Raw genomic sequence first — 24473 nt, 5'->3', positions numbered from 1 at the left:
GAGAATATGAGTTTTCTTGGAGATGGATTGTGCGTTAACAAGAGTGAGAGAGAAGAGAGCCAGTCCAAGAAATTGTGTGGCGGGTGTCAGCAGGATGGGCCTGAGCCTCTGTTGACGGTTGTGATGGGGAGTGGGGGGCTTAGGTGTTCTCCACATGTGGTTGTGGATGATGGGAATTGTGAGGGGGTACATGATAGAAGATATCCTGGTAGAGATGGTGGAAAGTCAGATCCCAGTTGGGGTTTCTTGTTAGGTGGTATCCTGTTTGGTGCTATCCTAATGGAGGTGAGAGTTAAGGTGTTTAGTGTTTAGTTTCCCCTAGGGAAAACTAGACAAGTGTGTGTGTCCTCAGCATGAGGCAGTATGTTGATGGGCCTGTTGGTAACTGATAGACAATGGATAATCTAGGCCCTGATTTATATTAGCAGAGAGAGGCCGGAACAAATTTTTTCTAGTTTAGTGCGAATGCAGTCAGTTGAATGCTGGGCGAGTGCGGTCAGTTGAAAGTTGGGCGAAAGCCAATGTCACGCCAATGACATGTCTCGCCATGAGAGTCATGCAGTGGACTCAGGCTTACCAGCCAATGCCAGCATTGTCCACGTTACCAAACAGCTCTGCCTGTCGCTGGCCTGGTGGATGCCTTTCAGGTTCCAGAGCCTCAAATTGTCCTAACGACAGATGCCTCCAATCTAGGTTGGGGTGCTCATGTCAACGGCCTACAGACCAAACATCAGATAAATTTCTTGGAACTTCGAGCGATCAGATATGCCCTCAGAGTCTTTCAGGATTGCCTCTCAAACAAGACCATCCTGATTCAAACAGACAACCAGATAGTGATGTGGTACATCAACAAGCAAGGGTGAACGGGCTCCTACCTTCTGTGTCAGGAAGCTGCACAGATATGGGCATGGGATGTTTCCCACTCAATGTACCTCAGAGTGGCCTACTTGGGCGTGGACAGTGTTCTGGCAGACAGGTTGAGCCGGACCTCACATCCGCACGAATGGTTTCTCAACCCTGTGGTAGCGGACACAATCTTCTAACGTTGGGGGTATCCACACACAGACCTCTTTGCATCCTTCCACAACCGCAAAGTAGAGAACTTCTGCACGCTCACTTGCAGCCGCCACTCAGACGAGGGATGCTTTTGCCCTCTCGTGGTCCAGCGGTCTCCTCTATGCGTACCCCCCACTTCCACTCATATCAAAGACTCTCATGAAGTTACAAAGGGACAAGGGCTTAATGATTCTGATAGCCCCTCATTGGCCACGCCAAGTCTGGTTCCCAATTCTCGAGGATCTATCAATTTGCCGGTGCATCCCTCTAGGGAAGGATCCGCTTCTGATAACTTAGAGCAATGGGTGCCTGCGCCACCCCAATCTCCAGGCCTTGTCGCTGACAGCCTGGATGTTGAAAGGTTAATACTTCAACCCCTTAACCTTTCTGAGTCAGTATCCCGATCCTGGTAGCTTCACAAAAGCCTTTCACGAGACGCTCTTATCGTTCCAAGTGGAAAATGTTTATGGTCTGGTGCACGTCTATGTCCATAGATCCCTTCACTTATTCCACTGCGAAGTTTCTGGACTATATCTGGCATCTGTCAGAATCAGGTCTGAAAACTTCCTCTATAAGAGTACATGTCAGTGTGGTAGCCACCTTCCACAACGGAATAGATGTCTCTATTTAGACAGCGCAGCCATTGGAGATTTTTCATTGGAGGGGGAGGTTGGAGAGGGCTCTGACTCCTCCTCCTTCTCCTCTTTCCTCCGGTTTGCTCTCTTTTTCGAGGAGTGGACCAAGATTACCTCCAATCAGTGGGTCTTGAATGTAATAAGACACGGTTACACTTTAGAATTTGCTCGGCCTCTAAGGATCTTTTTCTTGTATCCCCATGGTCTTACTGGTAAAAAGTGTTTGCTGTACAGGCTACCGTCTGTCGCCTCAACAAGCTTGGGGCCATTGTGCCGATGCCTCCGGCGGAACAAGGGGCAGGCAGGTATTCCATCTATTTCATGGTCCAAAAGAAAGAAGGTACTTTCCGACCCATACTTGATTTAAAGAAGGTGAACAGGGCTCTTCGGGTGCCGCGTTTTCGCATGGAGACCTTGCGGTCGGTGATTGCAGCGGTCCACAAAGGAGAGTACCTTGCATCCTTGGATTTGACGGAGGCTTTCTTTCACATCTGGATTCGGCCTGACCACCAAAGATTCCTCTACTTCATGATTTTGGGGCAGCACTTCCATTTTGCTCTCTGCCTTTCGGCCTCGCAACCGCACCCAGGACCTTTACCAAGGTGATGGTGGTGGTGGCAGCTGCACTTCGGAAAGAAGGCGTTCTGGTGCATCCTTATTTGGACGATTGGCTGATTCAAGTGAAATTCGAGGCTCTCTGTCGGGAGGCGGTGACTCAAGTCCTGTGCCTCTTGCGGTTCCTCGGTTGAATAGTCAACTTGGCCAAGAGTCATCTTGTTCCCTCCCAGACCCTGGAATTGTTGGGAGCCCTCTTTGAAACGAGGCTGGGCAAAGTTTTTCTCACTGAGGAGTGTATCCTGAAATTACAAACTCAAGTTCGTTCGCTGTCCATGCGCATGCCCAAGGTCTGGAATTACTTGCAGCTTCTGGAGTCAATGGCTTCCACCCTGGAGTTGGTCCCTTGGGCCTTTGCTCATATGAGACCTCTGCAATCAGCCTTACTGACCCGTTTGGATCCCGTCTCCGAACAATTTCAGCTTTCGCTTCCACCTAGAGTCTGTGCGGTCCAGTCTTGCATGGTGGCTCAGCCCGGTCTCGCTTCGCAGAAGGGTAGACCTGGAGGCCCCCCTTTTTGAAGGTGGTGACCACGGATGCCAGTCTCTCTCTGGGTGGGGAGCAGTCTGCCAGAACAAATCGGTCCAGGGCCATTAGTCGTCAATGGAGTCCTCGTGGTCCATCAACCGATTAGAGACCAGAGCAGTGTGGCTTGCTCTACAGGCTCTCCTCTCCCTGGTGAAGGGGCGATCGGTCTGGATCCTGTCGGACGATGCAATGACCGTGGCTTACATAAATCACCAGGGGGGCTCCAAGAGCCGAGCAGTAGCCCTTAAAGCCCGGGAATTGATCAGCTGGGCGAAGCTGCATCTGGAGAGAATAGCAACTTCCCATAATTGCAGGCGCGGACAACGTTCAAGCGGATTTCCTGAGCCGTCACCAGCTAGAACCCGGGGAGTGGAGCTTTCGGAGGAAGCCTTTCACCTTATTTGCAACAGGTGGAGTCTGCCCTGCATGGACTTGATGGCGACTTTCCCCAATGCCAAGGTCCCAAGATTCTTCAGTCGGCGTTGGGAGCCGAGAGCAGAAGGGGTGGATGCTCTGGTCCTCCCTTGGCCGTCCGATGTTCTGCTGTATGTGTTTCCTTCATGGCTGCTGATTGGCAAGGTGTTGCGATGTGTGGCGGTACACCGAGGGGATGTAATTCTCGTTGCCCCAGAGTGGCCGAGGCGGCCGTGGTTTGCAGACCTGATCAACCTGGCAGTGGACGGTCTCTTACAGTTTCCAATCCTGCAGGATCTTCTCCATCAAGGGCCCGTTTGTTTGGAAGGGGCGGATCGCTTTTATCTTGCGGCCTGGCTTTTGAGAGGGAGCGCCTAAGGGGTAAAGGTTATTCGGAGGCAGTGATTACTGCTCTTGCAGTAGTAATATCAAAGAACTGCCAAAGGATCCGGGAAGGATCCTTTGGCAGTATGTCAGAGTGTGGGGTGTTTTTGAGTCCTGGTTTGTGGATCACATGGTGGACCCGACTCGTGCCTCTGTGGGTGATATCTTGGACCTTTTGCAGGATGGCCTGATTAAGGGTTTCTTTTAATTCCCTGCAAGTTCAGGTAGCGGCTCTAGGTTGTTTTCGAGGTAGAGTGCAAGGTGTTCGCTTTGCGGCTCATCCAGACGTCATCCGCTTCCTTTGGGGGGGGTGGGGGGAGAAGCATTTTATGTCCTGCCGTTCGGCATCCTTGTCCTTCCTGGAGCCTCAATCTGGTCTTGAGGGCTATGTGTGAGTCACCATTCGAACCTTTGAAGCGTGCGATACTGAAGGATCTTACTTTGAAAGTATGCTCCAGCATGCAAATTAGGCGACGCGGTGCAAACGAGGGAAAGGAGGCGCTAGGGACACTAGCGCGTCCCTAGCGCCTCCTTTTGGCCTGGAGCGGCGGCTGTCAGCGGGTTTGACAGCCGACGCTCAATTTTGCCGGCGTTGGTTCTCGAGCCCGCTGACAGCCACGGGCTCGGAAAGCGGACGCCGGCAAAATTGAGCGTCCGGTTTTCGGCCCGACAGCCGTGGGCCGAATTCAAATTTATTTATTTATTTATTTATTTATACTTTTTTTTTACTTTTGGGGACCTCCGACTTAATATCGCTATGATATTAAGTCGGAGGATGCACAGAAAAGCAGTTTTTACTGCTTTTCTGTGCACTTTCCTGGCGCCGGAAGAAATTAGCACCGACCTTTGGGTCGGCGCTAATTTCTTAGAGTAAAATGTGCGGCTTGGCTGCACATTTTACTTACTGGATCCCGCGCGCATACCTAATAGGGCCATCAACATGCATTTGCATGTTGAGGGCGCTATTAGGTGCCGCGGGTGGGCCGCGTGTTTTCCTCCCCTTACTGAATAAGGGGTAAGGGAAAACACGCGTCCAGAGCAGGCTGACAGTGCGCTCCGACGGAGCGCACTTTACTGTATCGACCTGTATCTCCCGGGACGCTCAATTCCCCGGCTGTGCCAGCAGGGAAGCTCATTCCCCCGGCTGTGCCAGCAGGGAAGCTCATTCCCCTGCACTTTTAAAGTAAAAAAAAAAAAAGTTGAGGCACTTCAGCGTCAGTGCTGACTGATCCTTTGGCAGTTCTTTGATATTTAACTAAGGAGCGAGCAGGGTTCATGCTCCTGCACCTGCTTCTCAGCATCGGACAGTTCAGTCATTTTTTCTGTCTTGCGGCACTTTTTGCTTCAGTCATGCCGCGTTCAAATCTGTGTCTGGCCTACGGGGAGCCTGCATCGCGGCTCTCCCACGAAGGGCTGTGCTCAGGGTGCCTGCCGGGTGGAGAGGGTCCCTCCCCAGCAGCAAACAAGCCGACGACCGGGGGGAGGTCCTCTCACCGCATGGCCAGGCTGTTCCCGTGTCGGCAAACCGCAGGAATGGCGGCCATCTTGGGGATTTCGGCAGCTCCCGATTTGGGGATGCAGGAGGCAGAGGAGTCTAATTTTCATGTTTCTCTGCCCTATTTGAGCCCTGTGCAGGCTCAGGATGAGGACCCTGACCCTTCCTCCCCTCCCCCCGCCCCCTCTGGAAAATTCAGGCCACGTTTTCTTCGGAATTTGTGCTTTTAATGCACAAATCTTATTTGGCTAGCCTTCAAGAGGATGAGGAACCTCCTCCAGGTCCTCCCCCCGCTAAAATTCCATGGATGCCCTCCCCGCTCGCTCCTGCGGCGCCGGATGCGCAGAGGTCCATTCGGGTGGTTCCGGGGGTCCCTTCACCCCCGGACCCTCCGGCCCCACCTGTGGCACCAGATCTGGAGGGGGACGACCCCCGAGTGCTCTGATTATTTCAGAGGGAGGAGCTGGAGCCGCTCATTCCTTTTATCCTTCAGGAGCTGGGGATTGAGATTCCTCCGGAACATACGATCACGGCCGCGATGCCTGGCGGGACTCAGGGCTCCTCCGAACACTTTCCCCTTCCATCCAATGCACAAGCTGCTGCTCCTTCGGGAATGGGAAGCTCCCGAGACGGGGCTACGTGTGGGGAGAGCTATGGACAAGCTCTGTTCTCTTCCCTGAAGATTGCCTGGAGATGCTTAAAATTCCCAAGGTGGATTCTTCTACGTCTGTGGTCATCAAGCACACCACTATTCCGGTGGTGGGAGCCACGGCTTTGAAAGTCTTGCAGGACTGCAAGCTGAATTTTACCTCAAGTGTATCTTCGAAGTCCTGGCCTTAGGAGTCCGGGCAACGATCTGCAGCAGTCTCATGCAGCGAGCAAGCCTTAGGTGGGTTCAACAATTGCTCAGCACCCAGGACCTCCCATCCACAGAGGTGGAGCAGGCTGAATGGTTGGAAGGCGCTGTAGCGTATGGGGCGGATGCTCTTTACAACTTACTTCGCATGCAAGCCAAAGCGATGGTTTTAGCGGTGTCAGCCAGAATTCTCCTCTGGCTGCAAAATTGGTCGGCAGATTCTTCCTCCAAGGCTCAGTTGGGCACCCTCCCTTTCAAGGGCAAGTTGCTTTTTGCCAAGGACCTGGAACAGCTTATTAAGTCTTTGGGTGAGAACAAGGTCCATAAGCTGCCGGAGGACTGCCCAAAACAGGACTGGGATCTGGAGGAATTTCCCCTGGAGAAGGCACCAAGCACCCAATTATTATACCTTCACTGGCCCCAGAAGCAGGAGTGGGTAGGGAAAAAAGAAGATAAATGTACAGCTGCGGAAAACAACATTTAAGGTACTGCATATTTGATTGGTATTGTTTTAGTGAGTAAGGATGAGAGAGTTAGCGCATGTGTGAATGAGCAATGACCTGCGAACATAGGAGGGTGGTTATATTGAATGATGGAAAGGGGGATGGTTGTTGAGGGGGTCTCTTTGGGTTTTCCAAAAACAAGAGATGCATTGCTTCCTGGATAGATGTTGTAAATTGTTTCCAATATATATTATTCTTATTGTGAATTATTGTCATTGTTTCAATGAAATGTATTTTGTCTTTTGAATAAAAATTATAAAAACAACCAAAAAAAAAACAAACCCCACCTCACACATTCCTGCTATTTTACTCTAGATTTTTTCCTTCCTCTTCAAGATTTTGCAGGCGGGTCTGTGGGGAGGAGAATTCATACATATGTATGGGTGGACATGTCCTTTTTATTAAGGATTTTTGGGGCCGTCTTGAGACCAGGACTATATGATAGGATTAAAGCTGACATTTTCATCAAAGTTATGCCTACTTAGGTTATAGGACAATAATTCTCTGATCATTAATTTATGTTGATAATGTGAGCAACTACTCCTTGCAGCTAGGTTCACAATTGCTACTTTCTACAACACCACTTCTTCGATGCAACACTGGTTTTCTCAGGTACATAAATAGCTATAATTGGAAAGTTGACTTATGCTTTTCATAATAGGAGCATATTGTACGATAAGACTTTGAATTATTACTCATTGGCCAATGAGTAGGTCTAGAGATTTGGTCTGTTACACTAATATTCCGAAGAGAAATGTCTTTTGTTGCGATACTGATATAGGTTATGATGTTATGTGCTCTGATCTACCTGTGGATTTAATGTTGTAATGTCCTGTTTCTGCAAGTTAATTAAAAAGTTAAAAAAAAAGAAAAGCACATTAAAGACACATTTGTCTGAGATGGGTGAGGTACAGCGGATCCTACCTGGAGGCTGGGGATAGATTAGGTGATGGAATTCTGAGGTTTCTTCCTGTCCACTTTTTTTCTGTTATGAGATGACCTCTTTGGGGGTCCTATCCAGCGCTCTCGCTCTCTGTTACTCCCCTTCTCTCTGATTCTATGATTATTTTTAAAAAGCCCAGATGAAGACCTCATCTTGTTCCTTTCTTTGGGTCCTAGGTTGGATTACTGTGATGAGGCAGTGAAAGACTCGAACCAAGTCTTCCCGGTGGACATCCACCAGCTGCCTGCCTTCGTCCACAAGGTGCTGCAGTTGAGTGGGGTCTCTTTGTATTATGAAGAGTTTCTTGACAAGCAACCAACGCCCTCCTCATCTCCTATCCCAGAGGTAAGTACGGGTACTATAAATAGTAACATAGTAAATGACAGCAGATAAAGGCCAAAGTTGTCCATCTAGTCTGTCCAGCAAGCCTTCTCTTAAGGATAGTAGCAATTGCCACTCTGTACACATTACTTCCAAGCCTTTTGTGGTACTCTCAAGCAAATGCTGCTTGAGAGTACCACAAGAACACACAAAAAAGAAATTGAATGAATTCTAGACTGGTAGCACAGGGAACTAAAGTACTTTGTTTCTCAGAGGACAAGCAGGAGGCAGTCCTCGCACATGGGTGACTTCATCGGATTGAGCCCGGCATGGAAAACGTATGTCAAAATTTCTAGAACTTTGACTGAGCCTTTCTGAGTATGCCCAGCATGCATTATGCCACGTATCCACGCGGTTTGCCCTCAGTCTCTCTCCCCCCCCCCCCCCCCCATGAAATCTAATGTGTTGAGGCAATTGAGTCTAATTTTTTCTAATTTCTCTGAAGTTGGTTTCTGTGTTTTATGGTTTTTTTCTCTTCCCCATAAACGAGTTCCTCCCGTTCTCCCCTTAGCCTCTTTCGCCAAATTTGTTTGCATTTATGGGTAATTTTTTTTTTTTTTTTTTGCTTTTGCAGTCATTTCCCCACCCCCCTCCCCAGGTGGCAGTGCCGTTGGTGCCAGCCAGCCATTGTAGGACACCGCCATCAAGTTCAATTTTGCGGCCCTTTTGTTTCAGGTTAGCATGTCTACATCCGGGTTTAAGCCATGCCCTCTGTGGTCAAGGACTAGGTCAGTCACGGATCCCCATGATAGATGTAGCCTCTGCCTCAGGGTATCACACAACATCTGGGGTTGCAACAACTATGCACAGATGACCCCTAAAGTTCTGAGAAGGCCGGCCTGTCTGCATCGGAGGCATCAGCATCGAGGAGCCACGGAGCCATTCTGATGGACACAGAGCCATCGACATTGGTGGGATCATCTATTCCGTTGGTGTTGGTGACTGCCAGGGATGCTGGAGGCAGGCCAGGCAGTCACCCTCCCCCAGGGCAAAGACATCAGGTTCATCGTCTTTGACTTCTGCGCAGGGAAGGACTGATCCAAGCCCCGAGGGAAGCATGAGCATTTGTCCCAGTCGATGCAAGGTGCTGGGAATGAGTATGTATGAGCTTTGGCTGCAATGCCCCTGAAGTATCCCCTTGGTGAGGAGTGCCAAGCTTCCATTGATATCCAAGGTATGCGATTGTCTCCACCAGCTTCAATGCCCTCCACCGATCTTCCTCTCAGTTCTGGAGAGGATGTGGCTACACCTCCTGGGTCCCAGTCGGTCTTGGCATCAGCGTTCTTCAAGGAGAAGCTGGAGAGGTATGTGCAGTCGGCTGTGGAGAGGGCAGTGAGGAGCCGGCGCCTTTATCCTTTAGCCATGTTAAAATACCTACATTCGCTCAGATTGTTACTGTAGCAGCCAGCATCGATGCCCATTGGGGTGCCACAGGCCAATCTGGTGTTTGTCCACAATTGGAGGAGAAGAGGCTCTTATGGGGACTGGGGCAACACTGGGGCCCGAAACCCCATGGCCAGTTGAATCTGTGCCCATACCACTGGCTGGAGGCTGAGCACCTAGGGACAAGTCTCTCTTCCTTCAGGCAATGAGGACGAGAGCCCATATGAACCTTGAGAGAATGATGACTCCAGTGTCTCTGACGACATGTCGGATGGTCTCCCCTTAAACTTTGTTGCTCTGGAAGACCTCTCCTTCGCAGGATTTGTCAGGGTGATGGCGGAGGCCATCCCATTTCAGTTATAGAATGAGGAGGATACCCGGTACAGGATACTGGATATCCTCTGGTATGTGGAGCCTTCCAAGGAAATCATAGCAGTCCCAGTTCATGAGATCCTTGTGGAGTTATTGATAAAGATGTGGGAACACCCCCTCTCTGTTCCTCCTGTTGACAGGAAGTCAGACACGTATCTCTTCTAGAAGGCTCTCTGATTCGACAAGCATCAGCTACCATATCAATCTGTGGTTGTCGAATCTGATCTCTAAAAGGTCAAGTACACACGGACCCATTCCTCTGTTCCCCTGGCGAAAGATTAGAGGGCCATGGATGCTCATGGGAGGAAAGAGTTTTTTAGGTCGCCATGTTATTGCCCACATAGCAGCTTACCACTTCTACAGGAGCCAATATATGTAGGACATCTGGAAGCAGGTGCAGGTGGTGTCCAAGGAGTTGTCTCAACAGCAGCAGGAAACTCTCCAGTCATTGGTGCATAAGGGCCTGGAGTGTGGAAACCATGGGATCAGGTTGACCTATGATGTTTTCCAGACAGCAACAAGGGTCTCTGCCACTGGGATCAGTGCCCACAGACTTGCTTGGTTGAGGGCATCCGATCTCAGTCAGGAAGCGCAGGAGCGACTCGCTGACATGCCGTGCACTAAAGAGAATCTCTTCAGAGATAAGGTGAAGGACGCGGTGGCTCAGATGCGAGAGCACCATGCAACACTCCAGCAACTCTCCACCGGCACCCAGGGCCTGTTCTCCTCTGCTTAGAGATCTTCGAGGTTTAGGCAGAGGAAGTCTTTCTTCCACCCAAGAAAATATTGTCCGCCTCCTCAACCCTCTTAGCCGCAACAGGCCCCTTGCAACCATCCCAAGCAAAATAGAACCCCAAAGCCCCAGCCCACTCCCAGGATGGGGTTTTGATTGGATCGTATGGAACATAGCTAAGTCCTTCTTATCCAAGGCAATGGACCCCCTGGTCGGGGGAGGCTGTGGATCTACGCGAACTGGTGGCCCAGTATAACCTCTCACAATTGTCCGGAGGGTGCAAATTGAATCTTTTGAGTACCCCGTCAGATTGCCTGCTGAGCCCTTATTGGGGGACGGTCGTGCATTAGGAAATACTTGCACGGAACTCTCATCCCTTTTAATGGCCATATCAGCTTCCTGGAATTCCAGTTAATCCGGGAAACTCTGTGGGCTTTCAGAGATCGGCTGTCCAACAAAGTTGTGTTGATACAAACCGACAATCAGGTGGCAATGTGGTATGTCTTCAAGCAGGGGGGTACGGGCCTCCTGTGTCGGGAAGTGGTTCAGATATGGTCATGGGCTCTCTCCCAGGGGTTGGTGCTAAGGTCCATATATCTGACCGGAACAGAGAATGTGATAGGTTGAATCGTTCCTCCCAACCCACAAATGGTCTCTGGGCTAAGGGGTGGCGAATCGGATCTTCTGCCTGTGGGGAAGCCCAGAGCTGGATCTATTTGCTGAACCTTGGAGCAGGAAGTTTCCTTAGTTTTGTTCCTTATACAGGGACAAACCAGCCTTGGATGCCTTCGCCCACCATTAGGGTGAAGATCTCCTGTCTGGGTATCCTCCAACTCCACTGATGTTGAAGACTTAGCTTCGTGAGGACAAAGGGACTATAATCCTCATAGCCCCTGTTGGTCGAGACAAGTCTGGTTGCCACTCCTCTGGGAGATGTCCATCAGGAAACAGATTAGACTGGGGACTTCCCCAGGTCTAGTAATCCGGATCGAGGCAGGCTGTGGCATCCCAACCTCCAGGCCCTGTTGCTCACAGCCTGCATGTTGAGAGACTGATACTACAACCACCTGGTGTCTTCCAGAAAGCCTTCCACTAGAAAGTCCTATGCACTGAAGTGGAGGAGGCTTTTCAGTGTAGTGTGAGCAGAAGACCTTAGGTCCTTTCTCCTGTTCCACACAAAAACTGCTTAACTTATCGTCTACACCTTTCGAAGACTGGTCTGAACTCCGTCAGAGTTCACCTGAGTGCGGTTGGTGTATACTTGACAATCCTATTAGGTAAAAAAGCAATAGTATTTCAATGAACCAGTGATGCCTCTCCCAGTATTGCTTTTTGGGAACAGTTAATGGTAGCATATTTTTATAATGACTTCCTGCATTGTATGCAAGAGAAAACAACTAAAGCAAAGGGATCCTTAGTTATGGACCAAATGTTGCAAAACTTTGCTGGCAGAAACTCACTTTCATAGCAACATTTATGGCACCACGGCTTAATGGCACCTCCCGTTGAGTGTGGGGAAACTGTCGGGGCTGTGGCCTGAGGCGATTGTGCCTCAGTTCAGCCTCGTTTTGCCCCGATTGTGCTTCCAGAGGGGTGGAGACTTCTGTGGGGGTCACAGATGGCAGACAGGGAAAGGGGAGGGAGAGAATAATGAAGAGGTGCTGGATCAGGAGTCTAGTGGTACCGAGGACTTCTCTGTGGATTTTTTCCTGCTCTTGTATAAAGCCTTTTTAGGGAAGAAGAAAACATGAGCTAAGCGCTCTGCCCCTCAGAAGACCCAACGCTTGACTAAGAGGCTGAAAGTGGTTGGGCAGTCGAGGTCAGGGCAAATTCTTTGGCTTCTTGGGTGACGAAGATGGCATGTCAGATGAAGCAGATGATGATCTGCAAGGAGGTCCAGAGGTTGATCTGGACAAAGGATCTTGTGGACACATTAGTGGATACCATGCATGATGCTGAGGATGTCCTAGTCGTGGAGGGGGATGATCCTAGAGTGGTGAGATTGTTCCATAAGGAGAAACTACGGCCACTAATTCCCCAAGTATTGGAAGAGTTGGGGATTAAGGTCACGCAGAAAAATTCTAACAATGAGAGAGCCCACCCAAGACTTTTCTTTTACTAAAGGAAGTGAAGAAGTTGGTCGATCGGGAGTGGGAATCTCCTGAAATGTGTCTTAAGCTAGCTAGGGCTATGGCTAAGTTATATCCATAGCTGGAACAGATCTTGGAGTTTTGGAAGCATCCCAAGGTAGATGTGGCAGTGGCCAAGAAGACGACTATTCTGGTGGCAGGTTCAGCCGCTCTGAAGGATATCCAGGAATGGCAGTTAGAGATTCTGTTGAAAAGACGGTTTGCTGCCTCAGCATTAAGCTTTCATGCGGTGGTCTGTGGGAGCTTGATGCAGAGAGCCTGCTTGTACTGGGTGCAGAAGGCAGAGGAGAAGGATTCAGGGAGGCGAACAAGGCCATGCAGGCTGCCTGCTTGGAAACGGGAGTGGCCTATGTGGCGGATGCCCTATACGACAAGGTCTGGACTTCCGCCAGAAATATGGTTTCCATGATGACAGCACAGAGACTCCTGTGGTTACAAAATTGGTTGGCTGATGTGTGTTCTAAAGCACAACTGTGTAATCTCCCTTTTAATGGAAAGCTGCTGTTCGGAGAGGATCTGGAACAGCTGATGAAGCAGTTGGAGGAGTTGAAGGGAAATAAGTTGCCCAAAGATAAGAAGACCAGCAAAAATACTTTTCTGCCGCACACTCGTTTTTGAGATGCAATGAGGATTTGCTCTAAGAGGAATTCTGTACCTATAGCACAGAAGTAAGGCTCGGAAAGGCAGCAGTCCTTTTGGGGGCCGTGGAGAACTTCCTATGACGGTGCCGGCCAGGGGCCAGGAGGAGGTAAGGTTATCTAATGAAGGCAGGCTGGTCTGTTCCTCCCTGGAAGCCGTCAGAGGGAGACTACCCTGTTTTATGAGAAGTGGGCCAGGATCATGTCAGACCAATGGGATCTGGAGGTGATAAGAGATGGCTATGCCTTAGAATTTTCACGCCTGATCAGAGAAGCCTATGTGGCCTACCATTGCGCTTCCCTCGTCAAATGAGAGGCAGTTCAGGACACTTTGCAGCAGTTGCAGTGCCTGAATGCAACTGTTCCGGTTCCCCCTCAGGAGCGGGGATTAGGGAGGTATTCCATGTATTTTTTGGTTCCCAAGAAAGAGGAGACACTTTGACCTTTTTTGATCTATACAAGGTCAATGCGGCACTGCAGGTGCCGTGCTTTTGGATGGAAATACTGCAAATGGTAATAGCTGTGATTCGCAAGGGAGAGTTTCTGGCATCATCGGATTTGACAGAGGCTTATCTGCATATTCCCATAAGATCTGACCATCAGAGATTCCTGGGGTTCATGGTGCTAGGGGATCATTTCAGTTTCAGGCCCTTCCCTTCGAGTTGGCAACAGCACCATAGACTTTCATGAAAGTGATGGCGGAAGTGGCAGTGGCACTCAGGAGGGAAGGAATCCTGGTGCACCCATACCTGGATGATTGATACCTGGATGAGCCAATCATCCAGGTATCATCTCTTTGTCCTGTTCAGTGGAGTGAAGATGGGAAATAAAGCTTCCAAGGGCATGATTCCGCGATGGTTGAAGGAGGCGATTATTTCAGCCTGTATCTGTAAGGGTCAATCGGTCCCAGAGGGGTTGTGGGCGCAGGCAACCTTCTGGGCGGGGTGTCGTCTGGTTTCTCTGTGGGAGATCTGTTGGGTGATGACATGGTCTTCACTTCATACTTTTACCAAACATGTGCATCTGCCAGAAGAGTCTGTGTTTGGGGAAAGTGTTTTGCGTGTGGGTCTTTTGAGTTCCTGTCCAGTATAGAGGGGCTTAGGTACATCCCACTTGTCTGGACTGATCTGGATATGAACAGGAAAGGAAAATTGGTTCTTACCTGCTAATTTTCATTCCTGGAATACCACAGATCAGTCCAGAAGCCCATCCCCTTTGATTTTTTCGAAAAACTTTTCTTCTCTTCTGGATGTTGCTAAGGCAGCTTTTAGTCAGATGCAGATTTTCAAACATTGTACATAGGTTAATGACCCTTGTTATGAGACAGGGGATTCTAGTTTCAGGGGGCTCCAACTTTGAGTCTTTGCTCACTCAGAATTAATTGGGTTTTTTGGATTGGGTACAGGTCAGTACAGAGGGACTGCAGGTGGCACACTCTCTTATGTAGCAGTGCCTGAAAAGTTTTTATTCTCTGCCTCCATCTGGAAAGGATGCAAAACCCACTTGTCTGGACTGATCTGTGGTATTCCAGGAATGAAAATTAGCAGGTAAGAACTAATTTTCCTTTTTCTGTTCAGGCTGTCTCCCCCCCCCCCCCCCCTTGTTATCAATAAAATTAGTTATTATTGTGCCCGTTGGCACTTATTTTGGTGTTTTGTTGGTCCTATTTTTATGCTGGGGGGGTGGGGGGGAACCTGTAGCTAGGGATTCACCCATGTGTGAGGCCTGCCATCCTACTTGGCCTCAGAGAAAACAGAGTTGCTTACCTGTAACAGATGTTCTCCAAGAATAGCAGGATGCTGGTCCTCATGAAACTCACCCGTTGGGTTTCCACTTGGTGGGTTCTTATTTTCATTTTTCATTTCTCAATTCTATGATAAAGGACTGAGGAGACCCTTTGTGGATATAGGATATAATGCATGCTCAGTTGATTTTCAGAGCCTGAGGAGATTTTTAGCAAACTGTGGTCTGCAGCGATGTTGACCAAAATGAAATTGGTGTATTTTAAACATTTTTCATAGGCGAAAAGTACCACAGAAGCCAGAGATGAGGCTGGGTAAGCTATGAGAAACCGGCTGAGGCTAGAGTAAGCCATGAGATACCGGAAGTAGGCCTGAGGGTTGCTGGAGAAATTAATAGTGTGAGAGTGAAATCCAAACCAGGGTTGAATTCTATAAGTGGTTTTGTGATGATATACGAAGTGACGTGAAAGCGATTAAAGCGGAGATTTTGGGAACTGTTGCTGATTTAAAGGAAGAGATGGTGGAAATTGGAAGATGTGTTGAGGAGTTGGTTAATAGGCTAAATGCCCATGTGGAGAAGCTGAAAATGAGTAAAGAACAGAAGCTCCTGATTGAATCAATAGAGGATATGGAAAATTGTTCAAGGAGGTCCAGTTTGAGAATGAGGGGTGTGTCAGACCCTTGAATTTGCAGACTCGCTAAAGGTGGCTGTAGACATTTAGTAAATATATACTCTCCATAGGGGCTGGCGCTGAGGGCGTGAGTGTGGAATTTGAAAGAGCACAACATGCATTGGGCCACAATTTGCTAATAGGCCTCGGGACATCCTAGTCTGATTTCATAAATTTGCCATGAAGGAGAAAAAATATTGAGACTTGCTCACCAAGCACAGAATTTTGCATGGCAGGTGCATTCATCTCTATCTTTGCTGATTTATCTCCAGGCATACTATGGAGGAGACAGGAGATGAGGGAGATTCTGTTGGCTTAACCCATTTAGTCTGGCTTTTACCCTTAATGGTGTCACATCATGAGTGAAGACAACATCTGAGGCTGCGAGTATTTTTCGATATGTGGGCTTTGTAGTTGCTGACCAAGCTTGGAAGGCCAAATATCACAGAGTTGGTGAGAAGAGCAGCCAAAATGGAAGAGAACTAGCAAGGGTGGAACGCGTCTTTGGAGGCAGTTGGGGGTTCCTCCCCCTCAAGGGACACTGCTGCATGATCAGCTCTGGGGCGTGTTGACGAAATTTCTTTGCTTGATTTCAGGTTTTTGCCTTGAAGTTATTGGGAATTTTTTCATTTGAATTCCTAGCTCATTTGAAAGTAGAATTTATTTGTTTTAAAACATTTGTTACCCGCCCTTCCAATGTTCAGGGCAAGGTACAGTGGAGCATATATAATAATTTAAAACAGCAAACACAATATACATAAAACAAAAGTGATGAACACAATAAACTGATCAACATGATCAAATTACAGTAGTGGCCAGGAGAAGAGGAAGTGTCATTAAACTGATTCCAAAAAGGCTTTCTGGAAAAGATGTTTTGAGAGCTTTTTTAGAAAAATGTTCTTTCACAGAGGGTTCTAATTCCTGTGGGAGGGTATTCCAGAGGAGGGGTCCTGTGGAGAAGAATAAGCGTTCTCTTGTCTCATCAAGTTGAGCTATTCTAGGAGAGGAAGCATCTAAAAGACCCTGGCTGGAGGATCTCAGAGTCCTATGAGGAGTGTGGAATTTCTCTGTGTGCTGTGGCTAACTGTTTTGAGACATTCATATGCTGTCTTTTTGATAATTTAGATTTATAGACAGAGTGGGAGATTTTGTCAAAATGGATTTGCACTGTTTATATTGTGATTATGTTTTATTTTCCGATGCTTTCTCATCATACTTTTTGTAATGGGGGTGGGGATTCTCCGGAATCTTCCTCCATGTAGAAGTGGATCTGCTTTTGGGGATAAGCAAATCAATAGTGAGTGAGGGTTATGAGGGGGTAAGAAGGGGAAGGGGCTAGGGGTAGGATACAACAAATGGGGGGAGGAGATACGGAAAAGCTAAGAGGGTAGACAGTTTTGGAAGGGGGGGTAGATGGTGCTGGTGGAATTTTGTGGGATTGCAATGGGGTTTGATCTCTATCACAAGATAGGGGAGTCTTCTCATTTTGTTGACTATGACTAGCTTTAAAATCGTTACCTCTGAATATTAAGGGTTTGAACTCCCCCCAGAAAAGGAAATTACTTTTTAATGAAGCAGCACGACAACAGGCAAATATTGTTTGTCCAAGAGACTCGCCTCAAAAAAAGAAATGAGTCTGTTGCAATAGTCAAATTGCAAATGGATATTTTTTGCTGTTTGCACTAAATATAAGTATGCGGGAGAAGGAATTCACATAGCAAAGGATTTTCATTGTGAAGTATTCGTGGGTATATGGTGAAACTAATAGCACGTTAAAAGTTCAATTGCTGATACAAGATAGAGGGCTTCAATTTTGGACTTAATGATTCTTTATCAAATGATGAATTGTATTGCCAACAGCTGAGAGAGGACATTGAAGAATATATGAGATTCAATAATACAGGTGTGGTATTCATCCAGTTGTCTGGGAATGCCTTTAGGCAGTGATCTGGGGAAGACTCATTGCGAGAGCCATCTGAGTGAAAAGAGATAAGAACAAAAAAAGATTGAGTTATCTGGAGAATTGGAAAGGCTAGAAACAGTACACAAAAGCACGTTTTCCCCTGTGGTTCTAAAACAGGTCTTATCGCTTCGCTCAGAACTCTTATTAGACTCTGTTGTGGCCTATCAGACTTGGTTCATCGGTAATTTTTTGAATATGGAAATAAGGCCAGTAAACTATAAGCCAGAAAACTTAAAAATAAATACGCTCAAAGTTGTTGTTAAAATTAGAATCCCTGAAAGTGAATTTTCCACCTCTAATAATTCTATATGACATATTTTCCTCCATTTTTATAGGGAACTGTATAGTTTGGACAAGATGATTGAGGACCGTAACATTGTCTATTTTAATGAGATCCCATTACCGGCTTTCTCTCAAGACCACCAGACCTGGGTGCATAATAAGATAATTTCAATTGAGGTTTTGCAAGTGATAAAAGATTTGAAACCAGGCAAGGTTCCTGGCCTCAATGGTATACAGTGCGTTTCTATAAACAGTTTGCCCTGCAATTGGTAGGTCCTCTAACAAACGTTTAATTCTCTGAGGGAGAGTGGTTCTCTTCTGGCTGGAGCAAATCTTTTTTTTTTTTTATTTATGAATTTTCAAAATCTAATACAACATATAATATTGTAGAAATTACAGAAGAAGTATTTAGCAATAAACAATTCCAATATTTGTCACAAGAAGAAACAAATATGTTACTCTACTGTTCTAATCTAACCACAGGAAAACATAAGAGAAGCCTTATATAGCAAATGTGAGCATTTCAAATAATAGTAGAAATAACAAATCATTCATTAAGGTAGATTATATCCCTTCTTATCTATTCTAACCGGCTTTATTTCCCAAGAAGTTTTCCCAGTTGTTCTGGTTCCATAAAGGAATAATCTTTCCCCCCCTAGTTTAACTACACATCTACAAGGGTATTTTAAAAGGAAAAAAACCCCCCTTTATCACTTCCTTTTTTAAAGCTAAAAAGTTCTTCCTCCGTACTTGACTGTTCTTAACTAAATCGGGGAAAATCCAAATTTTCTGCCCATAAAATGTTTTAGATCTGTTACAAAAAAAATCTTAATATTTTCTTTATCACTTATAAAGGCAAACTGAATTAATAGAGTGCCTCTACTTTTGATCTCAATCTCTTCTTGAGATTTCTGTAACAGATCTGATACATTAATTGATGTTTCTACCTGAATTTCCTTCTCAGACTCTTGCACTTCTTTAATCACTGATATATTTTGTTTATTATCCATCACGTCCTGTTCTTTTTTTCTTTACCCCCAAGGTAAAAAAGCCCTTACGATCACTGGGTGACTCAGTTCTGGAATATTTAAAACTTTTGTTACATAAGATTTAAATAATTCAATTGGTCCCATATATCTAATAATTGGAAAATTAGTTACTCTTAGATTCAGAGATCTAACGGTATTCTCCAGATTTTCAATTTTTCTCTGTACTTCTATCTCATTTTTTATCTGATATTCCTGAATTTTTTCCATTCTCAGTAACCTTTTATCCATTTCAATTATTTCCTTCTGATGTTCTTCCATTTTACTAATATTCTCTATCAAAGAATTATTAACTTTTCTAACTTCTTCAGTTAAATTAACAATAGAAGTATCTAGTTTTACCATATATGTCCAAATTGTCTCTAAAGTAATATTACCAGGTTTTATTACTACAGATCGAATCGGGTCTGATTTTATAGAGTCTGTGATTTTAATTATTGGTGTACTTGTTTCTTTAGGGCTCATTTGAATTCTTCCACTTGTACTTGATTCCATCTCATTAGATACTTGGGAGTCTGTTTCTGTATGTTGTAAGCACTTTTTCTCTCCTTCCAACCTTCTCCCTTTATTTTCCATATCCTCTTGAGCTGTGCCCGGCTCTCCTTGAGGGACAAACCCTTCATAGCCGGGCGGAGATGGAGTAGCCGGTGCCCCTGGACTCAAATATATTTCAGTGGCCATTTGGAGGGGGTTTTGCTCACTAACCTCCTCCACTGCAGCCCATACTTCAGGGGTTATTTGGGGAGATCCCAACCACTCAGAGACAGTTCGTTGCCCAGAGTCTAAAGCCACAACATTAGAGGTTGGCTTCAATTTTGCCTTCCTCTTGGTGTGTGGCATGTTATAAAGGAATCAATTCTAAGTATTTGAAGAGTCTCTGTTGGTAGGTTTTACCTTGATACAAACAATAAGGGTTCTCTTACATTGGAGAAGCTGGATCGCAACGAAATTGTAATTTTAAAGTTCTTCCTACCTGAGAAGCTGCTTTCAATTCCAGGACAAATTCCAGGCAAAGCCAGGCTAAGCTATCATAGCCGCATGCCCCTTGGACGCACGTGGCGTTGACAACACGCCGGCGTTGACTGTGCACCGCTAGGAGAGGTCAGCTTTTAACTCTGGCTTCCGACTCCGGGCTCTGCCCCTGCAACCGCGTTACCACCATGTCACTCCGGGGCAAGGGAGGCTTCCCCTACCCCTGGTAAGGGTCAGTAGTGCAGGAAATAGGCGTCGTTCAATGCAGCTTCTCCCGGCTGGAGCAAATCTGGCAGGCATAACAGTTATTGTAAAGGTAGGGAAAGATCCCACACAATGTGGTTTGTAAAGCCAATTTCACTTATAAACATTGACCTAAAGTATTAACAGATTAAATTGCATGATTAATATGCTAATTCATAAAGATCAAGCTGGGTTTATATCTGGACATATGGCAATGGACAATATGTGGAAAATATGACTTAATTTGGTGGATAAAGAATGAGAAGATTCCTTAATTATTGTTGGCAACAGATGCTGAAAATGCATTTGATAGGGAACACTGGCCTTTTTATTTAACACACAGCAACATGGGGTTCTGGGTCTCAGTTCCTGAATTGGCTTCACAAACTATATGAGGGTCTTCAGGCTTGCATTTGGGTTAATGGGTAGTAGTATAATGGGTACACGATCAATCAAACTGATTGACAGGTGAGATAAGGATGACAGCAGCCAATCAGCGTTCACTTCCGGTCTAAGCCCCGCCCATGCCCCGCCCACTCCCCATAGAAGTGAATGGGGGCGTAGCCACGCCCCCTCCCGCCCTTGACCACGCCCCCAACCACACCCCTTCCGCCACAGGCCCCACCCCTTCCGCAGCCAATCAGCATTCACTTCCGGTCTAAGCCCCGCCCACTCCCCATAGAAGTGAATGGGGGCGTAGCCACGCCCCTCCCGCCTCATCCCGCCCTCGACCACGCCCCAGGCCCCACCCCTTCCGCCCCAGGCCCCACCCCTTCTGCCCCGGCCCCACCCCTTCCGCCCCTGGCCCCCGCCCCAGACCCCGCCCAGACCCCATCGATGCTCCTCCCCTCCCAATAGAAGTGAATGGGGAGCCCCTCCCACCCCAAACCGCCCCCCATGATGTCACGGATGACCCCGCCCACACCCCAACCCCCAGCCACACCCCCCTGTGACGTAGCGGGTATGACATCACCGGAAGTCCACCCCACACCGCCCCCCAAAAACACACCCCTAAAACGTCATCAGAAAGGGTCCTGTCGCTTTTTTAATGATGTCAGTATTAATGGACTCTGGCTGTTTTTGATGATTTCACCGGAAGTACAATACAAAAGTCCCGAAATATGCGCTCCTAGAACCTCCTGATGCCTTTTTAATGATGTCGGAGCCGGTAGTATGCTTTTAGGAGGCAGGAAAACTGCAGGAAATATGCTTTTTTTCTAGCCACTCTGTTTTTAAAAAACCAAACAAAATACAAGCTGATAGGAGGCAGAAAAACAGTGGCTCGTTCTGTTGACAAGGATTTGGTTTTTTTTTTAAAACAAGTGATTGAAGCTACCGGTGGTGAATTGCATGAACTGCAGGATCAAACTTTGCAAAAGACAGGTTTTTTTTTTTTTTTTTTTCCAAAAGACTAGGGACCGGGTAGTATAAAGGGTACGCTGTCACTCAAACCCCTAAGCCAAACCCCCCCAGTGATGTCACCAGAAGCCCAAGCCCACCCCTCCAAGCCCTTGCTGTAGATAGGCATGCCCCAATAAAAAAAATTACCAGAGAGCAGGCAGGAAACTGTGACTCATTCTGTACACAGAGACAGGGGAGAATCCAATTACACCCCTTCCCTCCGCCCCCTCTGCCTCAAGCCGGCCTTCCCCCAGACCTAAATCTGAGCAGAGGATAATTGAAAGCAGTGGGGGGTGCAGGTTTGCAATGGTGAAACACAAGGCTTTAGTTTTGTTTTAAAAAAAACAGACTTCTGTATTTTACAGCCATATAAAAACAAGAATGCACCAGCGGATCTTAAAGAAAATTTATAATGAGCCAGGAAATACCGGCAGTTTTGGCGGTATAACACCTCTTTTGCAGGCAGCTAAAGCATGTATGCCGTCTGTGACCAAGAAACAAGTGATTGATTGGCTTACAGAACAAGATGCTTATTCTTTACACAAACCTGCTAGGGTACGATTTAAAAGAAATAAAACCATAGTGTCAGATATAGATTGGCAATGGCAGGCAGATTTGGTTGATATGACAGCCTTGTCTGGTTATAACAGAGGCTACAAATACATTTTGACGGTGATAGATGTTTTGTCAAAATACGCATGGGCTGTGACCCTAAAAACAAAAACAGGTCGTGAAGTGGCAGAGGCCTTTGAAAATATATTTAAAGGTGGTCGTGTTCCCAACAAAATACAAACAGACAGAGGTAAAGAGTTTTTAAACAGATCTGTGAAGAGTTTGTTAAAATACAGGGGCATTCAGCATTTTGTGACCAACAACGATGTTAAGGCAGCAGTTGTGGAGAGATTTAACAGGACTTTAAAATCCAAAATGTGGCGATACTTTACAGCGCGCAACACTTTTCGCTATGAAGATGTGCTTCCGGCTTTTATGAACAGTTACAATCGCAGTTTTCACAGAACAATACAGGCCCGCCCCATCGATGTAACACCCTCAAACTCACTGCGGTTCTGGAAAGTAATCTACGGCAATAACAACAAACATGAAACTGCTAAGCCTTTTTTAAAAAAGGGGGATCATGTTAGACTGTCAAAAACTAAAGGGAAATTTGAAAAAGGTTATGAACAAACATGGACAGATGAGATATTTATAATTACCGACGTCCTAAGCAGGGGACAGAAAACAGTGTACAAGATACAAGATTATGGTGAGGAAACCATTCAAGGTTCTTTTTATCCTGAAGAATTACAGAAAGTCAGCCCTCAACAGGACAGAATATACCGCGTTGATAAGGTTCTAAAGGTAAAAGGGAGAGGTAAGAACAAGCAGTGCTTTGTGAAATGGCGAGGATGGCCTGAAAAATTTAACAGCTGGATAAAAGCATCAGAGATTCAAAACATTTGATTTGAAAAGGCCTTGTCTCATAAAAAGAAAAAATGAATGAAGGGGGATTTTACGTAACGCTGCCTAGTAACGCCTCTGTGAGAATATTTCCACAAAACAACAGCTCTAATTTCACCACACAATTAGCTAGACCTTTGGACCTACAGGGCCCGTGGGAAGTGGGTCTGGTGGAAATACAGTACCCGAACACATGGGATAATATTAAAGAAGACCATAAATATGTTGTCACCACTGGTGAAGGAAGCACAGAGCATCACTTTGTTGTACGAAGAGGGTATTATGCAACCGTTCAAAACCTGACGGATCAAATGAACCACGACATGAACAGTGTCCTCAAAGCCATGGCACCACGAATCATCTATGACCCCAATATCCGAAGAATCAAATTAAAATCAGAGGACAAAGCAGTAATTTCTGCAGGGGGTGACTTAGCGACCATTTTGGGGCTAGAAGCTAAAACGAATACGAACCGCTCGCTATTTCCAACGGATATCACAGGAGGGTTTAATACCCTATACCTGTATACGGATATTGTAGAGCACCAGCTGGTGGGAGACCATTTTGTGCAGCTGCTTCGTTGTGTTCCCACTAAAGGGGGTAAGGACGAGTTTATCACCTTCACTTATGATAAACCGCATTATGTTCCTGTGAACAAGCAGCACATAGACACCATAACATTTGAAATAAAGACGGACCAGAACCAACACGTCTCATTTCGCTATGGGAAAGTGATCCTTAAGCTACACCTGCGACCCCGGAAAACTATTTTTTAAAATGGTTGTGGTTAAATACTATGGGGACCCTGGCGCATACAGAAATTACTATGCAGCACAGGCCGGTGAAGGCCTTTCGGGGTATTACGGTGCTCCGGTCATGTACGGGGCTGGGATAGGCGGAATTTTTCGTAGTCTCTTTAGAAAAGCAATACCTCTTTTGAGAAGGGGTTTTGAGATTGTTAAACCTCATGTGAAAAGTGCAGCAAAAAACATCGCCAAAGATGTTATGGGCCGTGTCACAACGGCGGTTCTGCATAAAATGAACAATAACACAGAGCAGGAGGGGTCAGGATTAGTGGTTATTAGAAGAGCTGTTAAAAGAAAGAGAACCAATCAACAGGGGCCTCCTGAACCTTTTAAAACAAAGAAGACCAAACGTGCCAAGTCTCAAAAGACTAACCGCAAGGGGAAGAAGAGAAACCTCTCCGCCAAGAAGCAAGATATATTCTAAAAACTATGGCTTTTGTACATCAGGGGTCTGAAGAATGTTTGAAATCAGAACTGGATCTGTTTCAACTGGCCCCCACACAAACCAGCATAGAAAAAAGTGTTTATGTGGAGATTCCGCCATTATCTGCCTTGTCAGAAACAGCCCCTTTAGATTTTTATATAGCCGGACATGGCGAGGATTACCTGGATTTGAACAACACGTTGCTATACCTGACCTGCAAAATCGTGAACGAAGATGGGTCCGATCTTGAAGTAGGGGCCAGAGTAGCTCTCGTGAACTATCCAATAGCCTCTATTTTTAGCCAGCTGGATGTCACTCTCGGAGATAGACTCATTAGTCAGAGCAACAACTGTTACCCTTACAGAGCCCTCATAGAACT

General features: G+C 46.6%; 1 protein-coding gene across 1 annotated transcript in view; it reads left to right on the top strand.

Annotated features, from left to right (window-relative positions):
• Positions 1–24473, top strand: part of ATG2A (autophagy related 2A) — a 291079-nt gene that overhangs the window by 35720 nt on the left and 230886 nt on the right. Inside the window, exon 5 of the mRNA XM_029611010.1 lies at positions 7606–7774. Coding sequence (XP_029466870.1) covers positions 7606–7774 — 169 coding nt within the window. The remainder of the gene's footprint in view (positions 1–7605; positions 7775–24473) is intronic.

This window comes from Rhinatrema bivittatum, chromosome 8 (genome assembly GCF_901001135.1).
Source record: "Rhinatrema bivittatum chromosome 8, aRhiBiv1.1, whole genome shotgun sequence".
Lineage (NCBI taxonomy): Eukaryota > Metazoa > Chordata > Amphibia > Gymnophiona > Rhinatrematidae > Rhinatrema > Rhinatrema bivittatum.
The sequence above is the reverse complement of the archived record's forward strand: the minus strand, read 5'-3'. Positions and strand labels throughout refer to the sequence as shown.